This window comes from Apteryx mantelli, chromosome 3 (genome assembly GCF_036417845.1).
Source record: "Apteryx mantelli isolate bAptMan1 chromosome 3, bAptMan1.hap1, whole genome shotgun sequence".
NCBI classification, from domain to species: domain Eukaryota; kingdom Metazoa; phylum Chordata; class Aves; order Apterygiformes; family Apterygidae; genus Apteryx; species Apteryx mantelli.
The window spans coordinates 92,608,033-92,630,970 of NC_089980.1; the positions used below are offsets into that span (position 1 = coordinate 92,608,033).

Here is a 22,938-nt window from a genome sequence, read left to right on the forward strand (position 1 = left end):
TTAGTCATATTAAGACTTAATCTTATTAACAGTGAAAACTTTAATACCGTGAATCATAGTACTTCACAGTTTTGAGTTAAAAATGTGTTATGCCACATGCAAACTATGTAACTATAATGAATGCATTTAATGTTAATTCAAGATTGCCCTAATCCAGATGGACAGAGGTTTTACTCTGGTCAAATAAAAAATGAAATCTCATCGGATGAAGGATGGTAGGGTCAGAAGATTCAATTTTGTGGCATATCAAATTTTTGTATGTCAATGGTAACCTTAATAGATGGTGATGAATAATAAAATGTAATTGTGTCACTATTAAGATAGTTTCAATTATGGTCTATTAGCTACATTGCAGAAGACTTGGTTTTGCTTTTTTTTCCATCTTAAAACTAGATTCTCTATTTAAAAATAATGTAACTATGATATAAGAGAAATTTGATTTCAGTATAAAAGTTTTTATCAAGTTGCTGCAGCCTCTTCATAATACATAATTGTGTTTTAGGTAAGAGAAGAAGAAATAGAAGAGCTGGATACCTTACTGAATGATTTCTGTGAACTTCCTGCTCCGGGAGGTGTGGAAAATAATTATGGAAAAATAAATATCCTCCTTCAAACATATATTAGCAGAGGGGAGATGGACAGTTTCTCCCTTATTTCAGATTCCGCATATGTTGCACAGGTAAAAATAGTTAATAATTTTTATGTATCTGTTGCTATGCCTCCTGCTCTTTTCATTCTCCCAAATATTTAGAATTATATATGTAGGCCTTGATCTGCAAACTTTTTTGCACATTTTTATGCAAAGTGATTTGAAAATCAGAGACTTTTTTTGTGTTGTTTACCCTTTAAGTAGAAAAGATTTGCAAAAGCCTACCTTAGGAGACTAGTGCATCTTTTGTTAAATTCAGATTTGATTTTTTTTGTGTGTATTATCCATTATCTGGAATATTTAGTATTTCTTGTATACATTCAGTATCAGTTGTATATAAATATTATTCTTAACTTACTGGTTTTTTTTCTGTATCTGTAAAACTGTTGCAATCTATTTTTATGTTTTGTTGATTTTTATACTTTGTTCTACAAAAACACAATGTGTTTTATTTACAAACCTTGGTTTACACAAGAAAGATGTGCTATTACAATTTTATTGCTAATACTTATCGTGTAGGTTTACATACTAGCCTATATATTTGTTTGTTGGCTTAATTTGACACCTGAATGGTTGCTAGTTTTATAGCATGTTTAGCTATTACACCAAATAATATGAGAATTGAAAGTCTGTGACACAGAACTGCTTACTTACCCAGCTAGAGCCTATCTTAGAAAGAAAAGGGTACTGCTCGAAATTTCCCTAGAACTGTGGGTCCTGACAGTCCCAGATGTGTAACAGTAAATGTATAAAGTAGGTTATAAAGCTTTACCTTTTAGGCCATCCTATGTCTCTCTCGCTTTTTTTTTTTTTTAATAACATGTTACATTGAATCATTTTAGTCTAATCCACAACATTTTGGTAAAAAAATAAAATAAAATAATATTTAGTTGTTGCTAAAAATGAGAGTTAAATATTGAAAAGCATATATACTCTTGGGCAATATTTTTATGGTAATGTTTCCTTCTTCAGAAGAGTTTACATTTCATAGCACGTATAGATTTAAATAAGATAGCCTGAAATCATTACATACATCATAAAAAAAATGTGGTATTTGCACATTAAGGTCATCTTCAGTATGATTCTTTTAACCTTTGCTTTCAAGACAATTGCTTTTATTCGTCTGTCTCAATTATAGCATTTTTAGTGAGGCAACATGGTCATCTTCTCAGACCTTCATAAATTGTGCATGTAGAACAAGAGTTACAAATTATGAAACTTTTAAGTTGGGAGTGACTATTAAAAAATCATTTATCCTTTCTAAGTAGAAGAAATGTGCTTCTTTAGCAACATATGCTTCCTATCATAGCCAAATAATTTTCTACTTTTTATTCTTTTGGGCATTGCAGAGCCATTAGAGAATGATTGTATTCTATTCAATGAATCAAGAACAGAATTGCTAATCCAGGCACAGTACTGGTAGGCCAAAAGAAAAAAAAACAACAACTTTTTAACAGTGCTTCATAAGTTTATGAAAGAAATATAACTTTGTTGTTCAGGATAAGACTGGCATCTTTCCAACTTATGTTAATAATTAATTTTCCAGCTCCAAAGCAGATTTATAGAATTTGGTTGTACAGTAGGCTTGAAGGATTGTAAAAATCACTACTGTTAAACTTCTGCACCAGTGTTGTGAAATTTATTGTGAAATGGGATGTTATTATGGAAGCACAACAGAGGTAAAAAATTAAAGCTTGAATTTCCAAGTATAAACTGAGTTTGCAGGAGTATATTATATGGGGGGAGAAGCAGAAGGATACTAGGTATGGTAAGTAAATTTGATTCGGAAGTCACTGGGACTCAATCAATGTAGAACTTCTAGTGTTAGCATAACTGTGATCAAAATCCTATGGCAGACCTGCCACTACAACTTTAATTATTTGCATATTTCTTTTCATAATTTCTTTAGGCAGTCATGAGGTAGTTCTGTCATTAGACAGTGACGGAAAAATAAAGTTTTCAAGAATGTTTGAAATAAGTTTGGAAAGAAAAATCTATTGTTATGGTTTGTTAAAGATCAGTCTATGGGATCCTTTTCATTTTACAAAGAATACTTGAGTGAATTGCAACATTTTTGCTTTTTTTTTTCCTCTCTCTCTTCAGAATGCAGCTCGTATTGTTCGAGCTCTTTTCGAGATTGCCCTTAGGAAGCGTTGGCCTGCAATGACATATCGACTACTGAATCTCAGCAAAGTCATTGACAAGCGGCTGTGGGGCTGGGTGAGCCCTTTGAGACAGTTCTCAGTGTTACCACCATCGGTCCTCACAAAGTTGGAAGAGAAGAATCTCACTGTAGACAAGATGAAGGACATGAGAAAGGATGAAATAGGTGAGAAATCAGCAATGCTGGTCTGCTTAAACAAGTAGTAAACTATGGGCAGGCTTAGAACTAAATCTGAGCCACTGAATAATAAACCCACTCTGGTCTGGAAGCCATGTAAACATATTATTATGGTATTATGGCCTGGCTAATATAAAGGTATATTCAGTCTCCACAGCTTGTAATATGGCTGCACAGCTTTGAGGGTGAGACTGACCCATGTCCCGCCAACCCAGAACGCATATGAAATAACCATGTGTCTGAATATGCTGATATAAATCCTATGATTCTTTTTTTGCTCACACTATATAATACACTACTATAAAAGGCATCTGTTTACTTTTGCCAGTTGGCAAAATCTCGCCATTTATTATTTTTTTCTGAAATACTATTAACGTGAAAAAGAATGAAAGCAGATTATTATGTCCAGGTATACTATCAATAAATGGCCTGCTTCTGAAACACTGCATTAATTTTCATTGAACATGGAGAATTCATTGTCACTGGTGTCATTGCAGCAAAACCTTAATGGAATTTTTTAAAGGATTTGACACATTGATAATGAGAAAATCCACAAGCCTACTGATAGAAATAATGACAATTTCTAGTATGTGTGTATAAACTGTCGTGCATAAGCTATTTACCAGCTGGTTGAAGTTGAAAAGCAATTCCCTGTGTGCAGTATCTTTCTTCTTCCTATCTTAAGTGTATTTCTTCTGATTTGGGGGGGGAGGAGGAATCCTTTAGATCTTGGTCTTCCCTCACACCTGTTACACAAGGTTGTCAAGAAGCAAAAGGCGATTTTCAAAAAAATCCTAATTTTAAAAAGAAAATACACTTTAAAATCACTGCTTTTTAGAAGGTTATGGCTTCTGACTTGATATTTCTCTCAGTTGACAAGAGAATGCATATCTAATTTTGGGAGCTTTGTGACATGCCTAAAATTAGGTTGGAAAAAGTTGAACCAATATTAAAAGTTTACAGAATTTGAAACTGTGTTTTTATTTAATAAGTTAAACCAAGGGAGTATAAGAAAATTTCAAAAGCTGACTTTGTTTTTTATAATATATATTAATTTTAAAGGTATTAAAAATAAAGTATTATTTAAATGCTAGCTTTATTGTGCTTTTTTATTCATAAGCTGTATCTCACAAGTTCTTATTTTGTTGTGTACTTGTGTAGCATTATATTAACACTTAAAACAGTTGTCAATGAGTTGTATTAGTGCTTTTATTCTTTTCTTTTTTATGCTTCTTTCTCCCTGTCTCTGCCCTTGGCAAAGCAAGAAATTTTTGTTAAGATACATGACCAGATTTTCTCTTCCTTCAGCTTAGTGGAAGTAGTACTTACAGGATGGAAATGTGGCAATATACATATAAAATGCTACATGAAGGGGCTTTTTCATATTAGTTTAGTTTAAAAGTAGTTGAGGCTTAGGATTTCACCTGGTTTAGGTGAAAATAGGTCATTAGTGACTATATGTAATGATATTTCATATTCATTAGCCTTATAAACAACAAGTAAGTTGATTTGTGCATGTCTGAGAAGTACTGCTACTTGACATACTTCTTCCTGTGTATCCTCTTTTTCTACCACCAAGGCTTTGAAGAAAATGTTTGCCTGGCAGCATGCTCTCCTATTTTCTTTTTTTTTTTATTTGTATTTTAATTCAAGGCCATGTTGAAGTGAGAGAAGGAGTAGCTTCCAGTTGCTGGCTTGTTTCAGTCTGCCTCCTTAGTGCTAGTTTCAGTGTGAGTGCTTCTTCCTTTTTAAACATCGTTGTGACTTTGGAGATGGAATTAAAAAGACAGGAGCTAGCGGTCTAACTTGTTCCATGTCCGAGGAAAAGAGAAGAGCGTCCGATGGGTGCCAGCAATCACTGTGCATGAACAGGGTGTTGTCTGCACAGATCCTGGTTTCCAATATGCCATGAATTAGACAAGAATAATGTCCTCGCATATTGAAATGTAACCATAAAGTTTTTGAAAAGCCAAGAAATCTGTTGATATCTGAGGAAAACTGTTCTGATTTTCAGAGTCCAGTTGAAGGTCTTGTCGCATAAGCAAAATTTCAGCTGCTTTTGTTCACTATACCTGTCTTTCAGGTAGCCAGCTTTTGCTTGGGAGGTTTGCATAATTCTCAAATGTTATTTGTAGTTTCTCTTAATACAACTAAAAAAAGAAAGAAAAAGAGAAGAGATTTTCACAGTGATTTTACATGAGCAGAAGTTGGGAGAGACATTCACGCTAGCAGATATGTGTACAAACCCCCAGTGGTGTGTTGTACAAACACAGAAGTTCACCTCACGCATCATGGTAGAGAAAGTACTTTTTTGGCATGAAAAAGGCGACTTGCCTACATAAATGTACTGAACCAAATATTTGAATAATTCACACGACTTGTGAAATTTTACCTGTAATTGCAAAAGCCAGCAATAGTGCAAGTGTGCTATAATGCTGCCTGTATTATGAACTTGTACCAATGTAATTGTTTTGATTTTTAATAGTGCATTTGCTGAATGTGCACTTATTTTACAAATTCAAACTAAACTGATTAAATATGGGATAAAATTTCTAGATTAGGGATTTCCTTCTTAAGCAAGATCACTATTCAGTACCTAATATTGTAGATAAACACCTGTGTCAGGCAAAATCTGCCAATTTGTGAAATAAGAAAAACTGAAGAGGGAAAGTAAAAAGAATTGCTAATCGAAGGTTGCTAGGCTTCTAAGTTTAGTGCTAAATGTTAAAATATCAAGAAAAGATTTGTATCACCTTTTCTCTTTACACACAGTACAAATTATAGGATTTCTCTCTATATGTCTTTTTTTTTTAATCAGAAAGGGTACATGGGAAACACATAATGGCATCAGAAAACACCAGCAGCCATTTGTAAGTAGTTTAATAGTGAGTACATAAAACCATTCTAGTTACATTTAAAATATGTTCCAGATTATTATAAAAACAATTTCAGTGCAAATGTGGTGAGTCAACCTTCTTTCCCTAAATAAACTAGAAATTGCAACATTTTTCAAGAAAAAAAAAATTGCTGCCTACCTTCTCAGTACTCTGTATTGTATTTAAAATGAAGAGTAGGGGAATAGATATTTCAGCTGTAAAATACAACTAAGAAGTAATTTTTTATTAATATAATCACTTTCTTGCCTTAGTGATCATGACTGTGATAGAAGATAAAATGTACTGCAACATTTAGTTTTTCCTTTGTCTCTGTTACACTCTGCTGTATTCCGAAAGATGAGAGCTGCTGTGAGATGTTTACTAGTTGTGTGCATTTTTAAGCCATTAACTACCTTTACTCCCTTCGGTTTTATGAAAACACAGTGTTCTGTGTACTTTCAATTAGCACATGGGAATTACAGAAGTTCAAACGTGTGCCCTTCACTAAGTAAAAGGTCAGTATTCATGCTTTAAAAAAGAACTATATGGCTTGGTAAGAGCCTGGTCAAAAAGTCAGTAAAGGCAAGGGAACTAGCTTGACATAATATGTTTTCAGTGTGAATTCTTAATAGTTATTTTAACCCTTAGTTATGGCCAACAGGGGGGTTAATACTGATTTTTCTGAGCTCTAAATTGCTAATTCAAGTTAAGTATTACAAAATACTCAGACATGCCAGGTCAAGAGAGTCAGACATTTGCACACCTAACAGCAACACAAGCAAGCAACAACACTCCTCTCTGAAACCCTATTTGAAAGTTGGAGTTGTATTATTTTCCCCGTAAATGCAAATTTGTTACACCTAATGTTTTCTTGGCAGGTCATATGCTGCATCATGTGAAGATTGGGTTAAAGGTAAAACAGTGTGTCCATCAAATCCCCTCCATCGCAATGGAAGCAACGATTCAACCAATTACCCGCACGGTGCTCCGCGTTCGGCTGAACATCACTCCTGACTTCATGTGGAATGATCAGGTAAAAAACAAAAATAGAAAAGAGGTGGAGGAAGGAAGGGGAGCGTTCAGCTACCTCCGGCGATAAAGGTGGTGATCACCAGGAGAGCTTCGGTGTTTGGATAAGTTTAAAAACAAAAAAGATTATTTTAGCTAAAAAGCAAATTTGATAATAAGAATGGTATGATCTTTAAGAATTTTGTGGAAGAAAACACCCAAATGTTGTTTTTTTATCCCAATAACTGTAACAGGATTGCACTGCTTAGAACATGCTGAAACAAGTGATTATACTGAAAATTAATAGCAGTAGGTCACACACAGATTTCAGGGTTATGTGCTCAAAAAGGAGAAGCAAGAAAGAGGGATACGCAGATGGCTGTCTGAACTGTGAATGAATGACAGACTCAGAAAATGTAGCCTTAAAACACAGTTCATGTATGCCAAGTTCTGCTGCTCTTTATGGCTTTACAAATGTATATTCACAAGGTCGGTGCCTTTTTGTACTAGTTCTTATCTGAACAGAAAAACTGAGATGTTTGGAATTATATGCATCCGTGTTTTATGGTGCAAATTTAAACGCAAGGAGTTGCACTAGTCAAGCAATTAGGTATACCCCTACCCCCTACCTTTGGATTCAGAATCTGTTAATTAGAAATAGGTTTCAGATAGATCTAAATTAAATACAAATGTCCACATGGGGGCATCGTATTGTTGCTGGTATTTCTCCTGAACTTTCTACAGAAACAAGGCAAAGGTATCCAACAAACAAGCATATTTGTCTTTTTCTTCTCTTAGGAGATAAGAGAAATTATCATTCTGAAAATGGCTATTAAGTTTCTGTTCTTTTATTAAAAATTAAGTTTAAAATCCCTTAGATCCCAAATTTGCTTTAATCACAAGTGAATTAAGTTTTTATTCCATAAACATTTAGATGATTTTCCTTGCCTAAAGGCTTTTTCTTTTCTTTTGGAAGCTTCACCAAGATAGTGAATGAGAGTTTAATGATCAAAATATAGGAAGATAGTTTTTGTTTGCCACATAGATATATTACAAAAAAATTTGAATGTATTCCTAATTCAGTATAACTGCTGCCTTATTTATATGCAATATTTAAGAATGCCAACAGGCATTTTAAGGATTTAAACAAATCTTTATCATTCAGTCTTTTATCCATTTACCTATGCAGCTTCCACAATTTCTGAGTCTATATTCTATTAAAGACGAATAAAACCTGTACTTCTAATTAAACTCTATCTTAATAGTAATAATACGAAGTAATTTCTGAATCCATTCTTAGATTTTTCTACAAAATCTAGCTTCTTCTAGATTGTTCTAATTTGAAAAGGGCTCTGCACAGTATTCTACTCTCATATTTGAATTCTGACCATCTAAACATATGGCAGAAAACAGATTTTTGCCCAAGCTTTGCCATGACCCCTTGGCACAGTATTCCTTAATGGCTGCTTTGGAAACATTATGAGCATTTTGTCAATTCAACATACGAAGCTCCTCTGGTGTGAATTTCTATATTAGTACTCATCAGAACCTGCAAACTTTCCAATGTTTTTGTTAGACTTTTTTATTTTTGTCAGTTTTGTTGAACTTGTTGTTTCTTTAGTAAATGAAACTTCTATTGCAGTAAATAGGCAAAATGATTTAAAAATTTAAAAGTCATTAAACATGAATAGTTGTCTTTTAAATTCAACCACTGAAACTCTGAAAACGCTTCTCCATCATCACACAGTATTCTCCCAAGCTACTCAGAAGACTATAGAAACTTATAGATATAGCTGTAACCGGCACAAAAACTATCTGGCAAAAGTTCCCATTCAAAAAATGGGTAAAATCAGAACCGACATTAACAGAAGAATATTATTAAGAACATTGAGAGAAGAATATTATTAAGAATATTAAAAATCAAAATACTAAACTTAACTGAAACACCTAGCTTGCCTACATTTTTACTGAATGAAACAATAATAAACTGGAATTGATAGCTTGATTATTTAAGGCTCTTCCTTTACCTGGATACTTACTGCTAGGACAATCACATCACAATTTTGCAGTTGTCTTTGCTAGAAAAAGACAAGAAGATATGTTTTGGAAGATGTGAGATATGACATCATTTTGATCTTTAATGGCTGTAGTTTTCAGTGCCAGGAACCCTTAAGTTTAGTTAAAGTCTGTGAGCCAGATCCCAGCGAAATATATTCTTACTATATTGTTAGAACAAAGGCACTATTAACATAGCGGACAGGGCAAGTAAACCTTATTGCAATGTGAAGGATTTCACTAGAGATGCAGAACCATGCAACTAATATTAATTAGCCTTCCATCAAGTCATATATCAGACATGCAGTTTTAGGGCACTGGTTACCCAAAATACAGGTAGGCATCAGTTCTTAAGAGCTCCCCAGGGTTCTTGAGAATTGTTACTGCCGAGCGAGGTCGAGTTGCTTGTTCCCTCACTGCCCTTCTTTCCCCATGCAGCTTTGTCACTGAACTCTCCAAAACAAACATGCTGTGGCAGTTCATAATAAAATTTCTGAGTTTTGAACTTCCTCTCCTGCTTTAATTCTTTTTCTCACTCTTAAAGTCTCCTATGCTCTGATGAAGTAATAATCCCACTAGGATTTTCCAAAACATCACCTGCAGTGAACTGTGTCTTTCTGCAGTCTCGCTGCCTGTCATGTCTTTAGTTCCCACTGAAGTTGTTAATGAAGTACAAATGTATTGAAAGTGAATGACAGTAAGTTGTTTCTGTCCATCTACTTATCTACTGTGCAATCACGTTAAAAAAGAAACAAAAACACCTTAGTTCTACAATACGTTCCTTTGTCTCAGAAAGATGGTGCAGAGAGTGTTTTTACAGCACGTGCAAAATAATGAGTTATGCTGAAAACAGTGGATTATGTAAATTGATACTAGATTCCCACAGTGTTAAAATTGCTTTTATAAGTAACTGTGCACTTTGTGTTTCCTTCATGTTAACCAAAGTTTAGGAATAATTCCAACATTTTTTTCACTTTCATACTTTTTTGTACCTTCTCACAATCCTTAAAAACCTAAGAAATCCAACCTCATTTAATAGTTTGACTTCCATATTACTTTGCTATGCACTTTTCCCTTTTTCTTCCATAGATACTGTCAAGTAAAATGCTTGTACGCTGGCCCAGGGGTCATTTATTCTGACAAAGAAACAAAAATACTTCTGGACTGAGCATCTCATGTAGCTATGCTTTGTGGCTGCCATTGCAAAATAATTCGTTAACAAGATTACAGGTACACATGAAAGCAAACTAAAATCTAAGCTGGAACACAATGTTGCCTGATGGTATAGGAATCATTAAGAGCCAGCCGTCTCTATGTTCTCACTTCAACCTGTACCAGTGAATAGATCACACTGTAATGTTCTTAATCCACTAACTGTATCTTTTTGGAGGAGGGGGAAAGAGAGAGGAGAGAGGAGTGTCAGAATTTGGTATCCATTTTTTCCTAAGAAAATGCAAATGTGTTTGTCTGAAAAATGAGCAGTGGACAGCAGCAGGCAATCCTTCTCTGCACAGAATCTGGAGACAGAAGCGCAAGGAGAAAAAAGAGGGAATTGTTTTTCAGGAGCCTGGAAGAAACCCTGGGAATTCAGTCTTTTTATAGACAGCTGAGGCACTAGCTTCAGTTACATTTATATCATGTCCATTTATATTACATATACATTAACAAACTTTTATTGAAACATGATCTTTTAGTAGACTGATCTAATTAGAAATGTTATCTTGCTCTTATCTCCGATTTCTGTTTTTTTATATTCCTTTGTAAGACTACATCACAGAGAAATATTTCCCAATAGACCTGGCAAATCTTGAGAACCTCATTACAACTACAACACAGCTATCTTTTCTTCTCTTAAAGGTACATGGCACTGTTGGAGAGCCCTGGTGGATATGGGTAGAAGATCCTACTAATGATCACATTTATCATTCAGAGTACTTCATCATTCAAAAAAAACAGGTAACAGATTTTATTCAGAATATCATAGTAAGGCAAAAATAATGAGATGGGAATTTGTAATGTCAAACAATATTTTGACCTAACAAGATTTTCAAATCAGTAGCACAGCTTTCAGTTTCAGGTGTTCATAATAAGCTTGGGCTTCTGCAAAAATGTTTCTAATCTCAGATATCTCTTTTTTTCCTCCTCCTTTGGTGGGACAGTTATTTCCAGATGAAAAAAAGAAAGTTTGTAATATCTTTGTCTATTTAAAAAAAAGATGAAGAGGAGCTTCATGTTTACCTTTTGAAGTCCATGGAATGAAAGTCCATTCCCAATGGTGAAACGTTTCATACAGACATGTGAACATTCTGCACCTGAAGTTGCACACATACACCATTGCTTTGTGTTTGTAATGCATGTGAAAGTGAGGCAAACTGCATGATTTTTAAAGTTACTGGTTTGTCTGTCCTGTAATTATTCTCCACACAATGTTTACACTAGGTCATTACTAAAGAACCTCAAATACTGGTGTTCACCATCCCAATTTTTGAACCTCTGCCTTCTCAATATTACATTCGAGCTGTGTCCGATAGATGGTTAGGAGCAGAGGCTGTGTGTATCATCAATTTTCAGCATTTGATTCTTCCAGAGAGGCATCCACCTCACACAGGTAATTTCAAATTTCATCATTTTGTTTCAACTCCTCTTGTTCATACAGATTTTCCTTATGATAATGCAATAAATCTCTAACCCCTACTTCATTATAGAAAAGTGTATGGAAATTCACTTTTTGTCACATATTTGTATTATTGACACCATTTCTCCACTAACTTTAAAACTCTCTGAATAGTTTACTAACCTTAAACTCTTGATTAAAAAGCAGCTTATTTTGTCTCAGCTTTTTGGTTACCTCAGGTTCAGTATAAACCATAGCAAAATTGAAACTGTCCTATAAAACTAGCCAAATCTGTATGCTGTAATATGTATTTTCTAAGTACTTATAAACATTACATTTCTTCTATGATGGTTCAAAATTAAGGTAGGCTGGATCGTTATATTCTAAATGGTATTCTGCAAAAAGAAAAATCATAAGCAATTAAAATTTTGAAAATATGAAACATTTTACCTTTTTTTTTTTTTTTTTTTTTTTTACTAAAATGAGTTCATCATGGCAAATCACTGAAGCATTGTTACCATACTGAACATCTAATTTCAACTCAGGACTGCTGATCAAGTCATGGTCTCCCCTCCCCCTCCTTTTTTTTTTTAACACTTGGCACAGAAGCATATGTTTGTGTTCTTTGCTTCTTTTTTTCTGGATACATAAATTGCTTTATACATTCGTTGTGCCTGATGTCATTGTAAAACCTTTCCTGTGTAATCACATTTGGCTCAGCTAGCAGTCTGTGAAGTGAGCGCATTCAGAAATAGGCAGTTCTCGTACGGTGTTGTCCTTTGGCATGCAAAAATTCACATGTGTTTGTGAAGTGTTTAGCTATTGTTATACTGTACCTACGCTGTCTGGAAAAGCATGTGTAACCTTTTTGTCTAATTGACTGATCACTGACTACTATTCAGAAGAAACAGAAAGATATTTACACATCACCAGTTATGGAGCCTCTAGGATTTATGGTAATTGATTTCAATTCCCATCTGGTTCCCACTCAGCAATGAAGTACGTAGAGACCCTGCTAGGCAAAAAAACTTCTTTCTCCTCAACAGAGCCCAAGGAATCACAGTTTTAGTGGGAATGATAAAACAGCCATAAGGTATCAGTGAAAAGCATGTGAAGAATATTAGGCATCATTGCCTCGGTAGATTTTATGACTCCCATATCATACCTTAATGTGAAGCACCCTGAAAGACAATGAGACCTCCAGCCACAAAAAAAAAAAAAAAAAAAAAAAAAAACTTCAATGAAAGCATCTGCATAGCAGAATCACTGCAGTCTCTTTAATTTGGTAGGATTCCAAATCCAATCTGGTTATATATATCATCTTCCAAATTCCACAATCTCTAATTGTTTGGATAGCAGATGCCTTCAAGATATGCCGAGGATCATATATTGAAGGACTGTTTGTTCATTGAGATTATATCTTTAAATGCATTTTTAAAGAATTAGAAGTCAAATCTAGTTGTACCCATCTGATTTGTATTATTTCATTGGCCTAGAAAGCCCAAAGGATCCTTCTTAAGTAGACTGATTTTTTCTTGTATCTGAAATATGCAGACTATGTTATCCTGTGAGTCCACATTTAGTTAGCATAAGAAGCTGTACATATATAATCTAATACAGTGAGTTTAGGACTTATTACAACTGGTTAAAAAAAGAAACGGCTTTAAGAAAAAGATTAATTTATGCAAATGGTTGATTTCAAAGCTATCAGAATAGTAACAGTAGTACTTCAAGAAATACTTTAGCTTTTCATTATTCCTCATCACAATTAACAGTGGCTGAAATGAGGGCTCCATGACATATGGGATATTAAGTAAAACAATTTCCAATGTAGGATGTTTTCCACTAAAGCATTAGATAATATCTTTAGCTTCATAATAAAGTATGTTGTGTGATACCATCTACTGTCACGCATTCATGATTATTTTGTGTTTTTAGAGCTCCTTGATCTTCAGCCTTTGCCTATCACAGCCTTGGGACATCAAGAATATGAAGTCCTGTACAAATTCACACATTTCAACCCTATCCAAACCCAGATATTTCATACAGTTTATCACACAGACTGTAATGTACTTCTTGGAGCACCAACAGGTTCTGGAAAGACTGTTGCAGCTGAATTGGCCATCTTTAGAGTTTTTAACAAGTATCCCACATCAAAGGTTTGTAAAATAGATTTACTAGAATCATTCAGTGTAGGTATCTTTTTGAGCACTCCAAAAGCCTGGAAAGGCTATAGCAAACTGAATTTTACTTTCTCAAATTTACACCTGTATGTGTACAAAATGGTACTGCATGATGTATGTTATGGTTTTATATCAACTTTATATATTGATCAGTGTAGAACTAGAGTTAAATCTAAAAGCATGCCATATAGGCATACTGGTTTTCCTTTTCTGTAGTTACCTGCATTTAATGTTTTCTAGAAACTTTTTGGTTATCCTTTAATCTTCATCTACTAGCAGTAGTCCTGTTGCACAGCTATTAGTTGCCCCCATGCAAAGACAACTAGCTCAATCTCTCCTTTATAACAGACAAGTTGCAATTAATTATTACAAGCCAATTCTCTATTCCAGCCTGTCTTTATGTTTTATTTCTTAGAACAAATTGTCTAAAAACTGAACAGTTCACCACCTGACGTTTTGTATTCAAAGTGAATATATGTCTGTATCTTGACTTAGCCATCTTGTCATCTAGCCGGCTTTAAAATCTTTGGAAAAGATATTTGTATCTAACTGTGAGATTTAACCAGAGTAACCTTTGAAATTAACAGAAATCATGTACATAAATCCCTTATTCGTCTTTGAAATATCAGTATCTTCATTTAATACGTTAGTCCAGGTTGAGGTGAACAAGACTTGGATACATTTGGATACATCTGTTAGACTTAGAATTAGGCAATTGTTAAAGGCATGTATTCTTTTAAGTTTTAATAATGTAAAGAACCTGGCTGTGTAGTTTTAAAAGAGTATGTGAATTCTTCATGTAGCAGTTTCTTCACATTCAAATGTACATCAAGCTTCAGAATATCTAATCATAAATGTGGAAATAAACATTGTATCTACATGTCAGGGGGGTATTTCCCCCCACAAAGTGGGCTGCTTTGAGGAAAATAGTGTGACTTTTTACTGAAGTTAATCAGTTTTTAATTTAATTTGTAATGTTTTAATAATTAAATTATGTAACTAGAAATCAGGTAAGCTATTAGTTCCTAGAGTTTCTGATTATTTCTGTTCTAGAATGTTAGTTTCCAGGTTTTATAGCCTTTTGTTAAAAAAAAAAAAAGGCCATATTTATATAAGTGATTTTCGCTTTGAAATGGTGTGATAAGCACTTCCATTTCAAGAAATTACTCTTTGTGTTTCTTAATTCATCTGCCTGTTAATGGCTCAGGGAACAGAGCAATATTTTAAAATGTTAAATCTGTTTTAATTAGAATCCTGTTGTAGGTTATTTAATGTACTCATACCTCAATCTTTTACAGATAATGAGCTTGTTTAAATCTTACAAGTATAAAATAAAACTGTTCCTTGTTGGTGCATTTCAATAAAGTAATTTAAAAAAATAATAAATAATTTCAACTTTTTTTTTTTTTTTAACAGGCTGTGTACATTGCACCTTTAAAAGCACTCGTTCGTGAGAGAATTGAGGACTGGAAAGTTAGGATTGAAGAAAAACTTGGTAAAAAGTATGTTTCTTCTTACCTAATCAGAGAAATGAGAAGCAAAAGAACAGCCCATCAAGTATGAATAAAATCTACAGAATACTTCTGAGTATTTCAAAGTAGATTTGATTGTATAATATCCTTCAAATTTCTAATAGTTAAACAAATGAAAAATTCTCTCTGTATTCATCATAGTGATAGCAAAAGCAAAAATAAAAATGGGATATACTTTGATACCCAGCTATTTTCATTCTCAAAACTTGGCAGCATAACATATATGAAGATCAGATTTCTCTCTGCAGTATCCTTGGAAATTGAAACTACAATTCACAATAAGCTTTCTGTAGAAATCTCTGTTATAGAGGACCTCATATAAGCTGCATGAACTGTATACTAGTATTCATATATTACCCTTCATGTATAAATTAAAGGATATATTTTTTTTCCCTGGACACATGAATTTCTTGCTGATCTTATCAGGTGTTGGAGTTCAGCCATTACTTAATGATGTAAAAGGTGTATCAATCCAGTTGATGCTTTCTGAAATAATATTTTTTTGAGTTAAAAATTACACCCATAGGATGCATTATTTAGGGCCTTTTGTTTTCTTATGTACAGGTTTTTTGTAAGTTAAACCTCAAAAAGTGCGACATTTCAATAGAAGGAGGTACTCTGTGTACACAGAACTACCCACGAGATTCCTGCTATTATCATAGCACTGCCTTATCAATTGGCAATATCTGGGGGGGGGGAGTTTTTTTATGGGTTATGAGGATAAATTAACTGCCTCATAATTTTAAGATATTTTCAGGAAATATTTCCTTTGTGAAATTGACTCTATTGCTTGTGATTTAAATGTTGATTAATGGAAAATAAGCATTACTTTGTGGAATTTCCATTAGTTGTACTAGGTACAGAATGTGTCATAGAAATGTCAACAATTCTATACCTTCAGTCTAAAATGATGGATCATCTTAAATACTGTTTTGTAGAAATCAAAAGCATAATAAGGCAAACAATTGGAAAAAAACTCTGTTAACCTTCCCCAAAAATGACCCCAGGATAATTTCTGCTCTAGTCTTAATGGACCTTCACCAATAAGTGCAGATACACTGCAGTCTAACCTCATTATTCAAACTGGAAATCTGTACGGAACAGCATGCAGCAACTTTGTTGTTTCAGAAAGCCTTCCTGCTGGCTATGGCAGGATGTTTGATTCAGATTATATCATACTAATATTCATATATGATCTTCATTTTGAATAAGGAACCATGGATAGTTTGGGACTTGTATTCGCACTCATCTTTTTCTATGGTTTTGCTAAGGAATAGTATTTGGTATTTAAACAGTGTTTGCTAAGAAAACAGACAGGTTTATTTGCTTAAAATGATTCTGAAAATCTTGCTAGAAGTATTTGACCAGAAACAAACCAACTTTGTTTAATTTTGTTTTTTCTCTTGTTTAGAGTTAATGTTTGAATACTTCTGATCCGAGTTGTTCTAAAGCTTCATAAAACCGAGTTTTATTTTGTCTGCAAAAGTATCTTACTCTATTACAGGGTTGTAGAGTTGACAGGAGATGTGACTCCCGATATGAGAGCTATCGCACAAGCTGACCTGATTGTTACTACCCCAGAAAAGTGGGATGGCGTCAGCAGAAGCTGGCAGAACAGGAGCTATGTTCAGAAAGTTTCCATTCTTATCATAGATGAGATCCATCTGCTAGGTGCGCATGTTTTGGTTTTGTTTTTAATCAGAAGTGTTGCTAAATTTGAAAAAATGTGCTCCTACTTCCGATATGAATATACTTTTTGACATGCAAACCTTTTCTTTTTAGCCTTTTCTAAATGGACTTTTCTTTTACTAGGGGATGAGAGAGGCCCAGTACTGGAAGTTATCGTGTCTCGAACTAACTTCATCTCATCTCACACAGAGAAGCCTGTAAGAGTAGTTGGTTTATCCACTGCGTTAGCAAATGCCAGAGACCTTGCCGACTGGCTAAATATTAATCAGGTATGAAAAGCGTTTCTGAAGACGGGTACATGTTTGTGCTGCAAGAAAGCAAAAAGAAGATAATTCAAGATTAAACTTGAAAACAAATATGCTTGCTTGTAGATGGGTTTGTTCAACTTCCGACCATCGGTACGTCCGGTTCCCCTGGAGGTGCACATTCAGGGCTTCCCTGGCCAGCATTACTGTCCTCGCATGGCTAGCATGAACAAACCTGCTTTTCAGGGTAAGCATCAAGCTCCCAGGCCTTTTCTTCTTTCTGCAAAAAAAAGTGTGATTCTGAGCACTTTACACAGTTCATTTGCAACACATTTACAACATGTGTTACTGTATGTTCTCCTGGCATGTATAGGAGGAATCTGCTTCTGCTAATGAGCCAAAGCCATTTGTCTATAACTTAAAGTGTGCTGCAAATGCAACATATAACAGTGGAATGTAATGTGTTTAGAACAGAAGAATGAAATTAGTGCTAATGAAAGGGAAATAAAATGTGTTTTCTCTTAGTGTTTGACACCATACAGAAACATTTATGTAAAAATATCTGAAATTTAAAAAGTAATAAAACCATTCATATTATTAATCTGCTGAGGTATTTTCATGTGGACCACTGTATGTAAGCATTAAAAAATTGTGAACAGAAGTTGCAAGTCAGACTAACCTCACATAATTCTCATTTCAAAGCAATAACCATAAAATTCAAAATTTGTAGTGCATCCAGATATGCTTCTGTTTTCAATTTTTTATTCTTAACAAAGCTGGCAAGCAGGACAGATTTAAGAAAAACTCATATTTTATTGGAACATTTTTTGTTTTGGTTACATAAGCAATATTTATTATATCAATTAAAAATAACCTCCAAAATAAATTTTGTAATGTGAACTGCTGTTGATTGTGAGGTGACTTTTTAGCTGCTTTAATTAGCCTTATGACAGAAGAAAAGTATTGATTGTGGACTAGAGACTAATCTTGACAGCTCAGATTATTTACACCTCCACAAGAGCATTGTACAAAAACACTAATGAACAATAAATCTGTCTTGGGTTGTTCTGCCACACCTGTTCCTGAAGCGATAAAAATCCATTAGATGCTGGGTTTTTAAAATATATAGATATATTGGCATCTATAGTTGTAAAATATAAATACATATGAATTATCCTGCCTATTTCAATAATTTCACAACTGTAAAGTGTGGATATATGCAGGCGCACATGCAGAGTAGTATTCATGATTCGGGGGACAGTATGTGGTGTGGATAGTATGAAACAGTTTTCATAAATTGACAACGAATGCATAAAATTATTTGGTAGAATGAGGATTATGTGAGGAAAAAACGCACATAAAATGGGTTCATAACAGATTTAGAGAGGGTATCTGAAACTCTACATACAACTCTATACTTCTAGTGCTTGATGATATTAGAAAATCTGTAGACATATGATTTATTGAGGGCTTTTTTCCCACTTGTTTGATATGATATAGTTATGGTTATTTTAGCATTTCCATTGCAACTCTTACTCCTGAGACCATAAGAATTTTACTGCAATTTGAAACTTCTCAAGCACAGGCTGAGCAAGAAAATGCTTTTTTAAGAAGTCCTAAAACATGATTGGTTTAAGTATTTCAGACTGATTAGTAAACAACAGAAGCAGAGCTCCTTTGCACCCTTATGCCCACCTTTCACAGCAACTGTTGAAAGGTCACTTTCTAGCTTAGAATTCTTTCCAGTGCTTAAAAAAAAAAATGGGTCTAGTCTTTGTACCTTTCTTTTCCTTTTTGGTATCTTGGAGCAGTCTTTTGCAGGCAGACTTCCGTTTGTACAGTCTGTGCTCTGGGTCAGCCAGAAACATGTAGCTTTGGACCTTGGTGGCACTGTGCCTGAGACCACATGCTGTAACAGGGTAGGAAGATGTAACATACTTATTAGGCTGAGATAGAAAAATGTGCAAGCTTTGAGGTCTAGAAGCTTGTCAGGGTTTTGTGGTGGTTTTTTCTAACTGCTTCTCTTAAACTTTTAGAGTTATGGTCATCACCAAAGTAGCAGGGCAAATTGAGTCAGACTCACCTAAGCACAGATACATGATTTTTGATTCTGAGATGGCTTATGCACAGCTCAGTTGTACCTAGCTAGCAGAATAGAGACCAGGTACATGTACCACTGCTGCTGCTTTTGGTATTGCAGAGAGAAATCCTGATTTGTGTCATTAAGGGGCCTAATTCTCAAGTTCTGTTTTCCTCAACAGCTATTCGGAGCCATTCTCCAGCCAAGCCTGTTCTAATTTTTGTGTCATCCAGACGTCAAACGAGGCTTACTGCCTTAGATTTGATTGCTTTCCTAGCTACCGAGGATGATCCAAAACAATGGCTGAAGATGGATGAAAGAGAGGTAGAATAATTTTACCTGTGTTAGTTGTGTTTTGCTTTTAATTTTATTGATGTTTGGTTGAAAAGGAAATATATCTGAAACAGAAAAGTGATCTGAGACTAGATCTTGCAGCAGCTACGCATATGCTAGATTTCATGTATTAAAACTAGTGTCAGCATTAAGACTGTACAAGCATCTTTGCAAGATCTGAACTTTAGAATGCAAATCCTTTTATCTTTGTTTTTCCTGCATATCTATTTTTAATGCTAGTTCTATTGTGTCAGACAACATGCATCGCATGGTACAAGTCTTTGATACAAAGATAAGACAAAGAATAAAAGAAAGAGGAATACTGTTGTTCAGAGTTTACAGATGGAAATCTGTGGCGTATAAATGTTAACGTTGGTTGGAGCTGGAATTTAAACCACATTTCTTTCAGTGTTTTAGGAACAAAACTGTCCTCATAAGATAACTCGTGTGTGTATATATGTATATATATATCTGTTTATACACATATAAATGTCTGTATACTCCATATATGCCTGTCCATTTATTTATATATATATGTATATATATATATGGACTATACATATGCATAAGTATATACTGCAGGCTAGCAGATTAGAAATGGTTCAGTTTTGTGTATTAATGAAATAACTAGACATTATAAAAATATAATAAAGATACTGGCAGAAGCTATCTCACAAGAATATTAAGATTGCAAAGTCAAACACTCAGATGTAAAGAAATGCTGGAATTAAGGTTTATTTGGTATTATTTTCCTGTGATATAATCTTTAATTACATTTTCTCGTATTGTTTGGGGAAAGAATCCTTTCTCCATTTGTTGCAGAATGGGAATGATGTTCAAATAATAAGCAACCATTCAATATTCTGTTTTATCTGTATTGTTCAAAACGTACACTAGGTTTTATTTACTGCACTCAGTCCTGCACCTGCTCTGAATACAGAATTATTTATTTCCTCCTGGACTAATGGTCCTGATTATAGTATATCATTGCTTCAAAACATTTTATTATTATTATTATTATTATTATTATTATTCACTTCTCCTGGATTTTGGAAGTTAGCTTTCTCTAATGGTTCCAGACCTTCTCATAGGAATTTCTATTATAATATAGGGCCAAAACACAGCGAAACACATGGCCTGTAAATACAGCATCCAGATTATATATTCAGCAGTTCTATGAATATTTATACAATTGTACATCAAAAATTATATGCCAAGAAAAATATAACTTTCTAGATGAAAAGATTATTTGATTTTGTTCACTCTTTGCAAAAAATAGTGTAATTTTCTGTGCGATAAAACATAACATCTGTATCCTTCGTCTTTTGGATGGATTTTAGAATGGAAAATAGATGTCTTGGCTGACTCCTAACAAGCTAGCACTAAAACATGTCTTGATCTGATACTGCTTTTCTAACTGTACAATCTCCATTTAACTGGTTTTCTTGAGCATAACAGAAACATTTCACAACAAAATTATTACTTTCCTAGTAGAGTACACCAATACATTGTGCTAGTTTACTGTAGTAATCTCACCTACAGTTACAATATGCAGCACGTGGGCTTGCCCTAAATGACTTGCATTACTCTGTATAGTTTTCCCATGTGCTATGAGTCCCCACAGTCCCTAAACGAACCATTACTGAAGCTTCTTCACTTATGAAAGAGCAACTTGCTGGAAAAGGGTTTTCCATTAAGAGTCTTTGAATTTGAAACTTCTGGCCTTTTAGCCCGTCAGAGCCTAGATATTTTCACCTGTTTCAGAATACACCTCTGAAGTTTTTGAAAGAGGAGCCAGTAAGGACAAGCAGACTTTGCATTTATTAGTTTAATAATTTGCTTATGATTTGTATCTGAATTAACAGTCTCAGTGTTTGGAGCATAACAAAGGTACCTACTGAGTTATTCAGTTCTGATTACATAAATATAAAAGACTGAGGACTGAATCCTAAGTTGTTCTATCTTACCACTGTTATGCAGAACACAATTGTGTCTGAAGTACCTTCAGGCTCAAGTGGACACTTCTTTAGGTAATTATTGGACCAGTTTGTTGGGTTTTTTTGTAAAAGAGCAAAATAATCTGACCTTCATTTGACATTGAGGGAAAGAATTCAGCCTAAAACATGGCAGAGCAAAACAGCTATAATACTGCTAGTACTTATGTACTGCTTACTTTTTTATCCATAATATATCTTTAATTTAAGAATTCTAACAACTTAAAGTTACATTAAAGTCAAACTTAGATTAGGTGAAATAGGCAAAATTCTCTACATATTGCTACAGCTTTTTTTTTTAAGTATTAAAGCTAAAACTGGTGCATACTTATTATATAACAAGTATTGCCCATCTTAAAAGCTTGCCCAAACACTTGTCTCAAGAGTTTCTCAAGTCCATACAGAATATAAATGGACCAACTAGAAAAAAAAAATCATTGTTGCCTTTAAACCATTTCTGAAGCCTCACAGTTTTTCATGTTTAGGCTCTGCCACCAGAGCAGACTTGGTTTTCAAAATACTTATAATTGTTAATTGTGAAGTATGTTGGGTTATAAGAGATTTTTCATGAAGGGATGCATAGGAAGTTTACACGCTTTACAACAGCCTTAGCATTTTTCTTCATTCAGCTTTATTTGTCTGATATTAGTTTTGGCTGACAAAGGGCTCCTTTGAGAACTCATTGGTTATTTTTGTTTACTGGTGTAATTGGTTTTGTCACACAGCGGCCAAATGTTAGTCTATGTTTGTGTTAGCTTCCCAGTGGACAGACTTTATAAAGCTACTTAAAATGCCATAAAAATTGCAATCCATAATAACATCTGCAAGACTGATATTGAGGTAGACGCAGATTCTTACTGTTGTTAAAAGCAGATTCCTCTCTCTTACCCTGCATGACAGCTTTTTCATGATGGAAACAGAGATTCAGGCTTTGGGGGGAATTGAAACTGGGGGAGAGAGAGGCAAGTACTGGATCTTCAATACCTATTTATCAGCTTCCCTCATCTTTTCCATAGATTGTGTAGTTTATCGAGATTCTCTGTGTAGTGATAGCCTCAAACCAGACTCCTATTTGCAGCATATGAAGGGCTCTTCTATTCACAAAACCCCAGACTGCTTCTTGTCTTAATGCTCTCAGATAACAGGCAGAGCCATGCTATCTCTGCCAACCAGCTCCAGGTATCGGGTTCAGACAATATTTTAATCAGATATATTTCAAAAGACCAAGCAGTGGCAGACGTTAGCTTGTATGAAGCTTCTGGAATACATATTTGTATGTGTAAATGAAGTACAGGGCCTTCCTTTTATCCATTGCCACCTCTGTGGACAACGCCATACC

General features: G+C 34.4%; 1 protein-coding gene across 2 annotated transcripts in view; it reads left to right on the plus strand.

Moving 5' to 3' along the window:
- The window catches only part of ASCC3 (activating signal cointegrator 1 complex subunit 3), a 287,290-nt gene that overhangs the window by 198,604 nt on the left and 65,748 nt on the right, over positions 1 to 22,938 (plus strand). For both annotated transcript variants that reach the window (XM_067293927.1, XM_067293928.1), the window contains exons 20-30: positions 503 to 679; positions 2,753 to 2,978; positions 6,745 to 6,899; positions 10,787 to 10,885; positions 11,369 to 11,537; positions 13,482 to 13,702; positions 15,143 to 15,228; positions 16,763 to 16,929; positions 17,071 to 17,216; positions 17,319 to 17,439; positions 19,454 to 19,596. In XM_067293927.1, the coding sequence (XP_067150028.1) occupies positions 503 to 679; positions 2,753 to 2,978; positions 6,745 to 6,899; positions 10,787 to 10,885; positions 11,369 to 11,537; positions 13,482 to 13,702; positions 15,143 to 15,228; positions 16,763 to 16,929; positions 17,071 to 17,216; positions 17,319 to 17,439; positions 19,454 to 19,596 (1,710 nt within the window). The remainder of the gene's footprint in view (positions 1 to 502; positions 680 to 2,752; positions 2,979 to 6,744; positions 6,900 to 10,786; positions 10,886 to 11,368; positions 11,538 to 13,481; positions 13,703 to 15,142; positions 15,229 to 16,762; positions 16,930 to 17,070; positions 17,217 to 17,318; positions 17,440 to 19,453; positions 19,597 to 22,938) is intronic.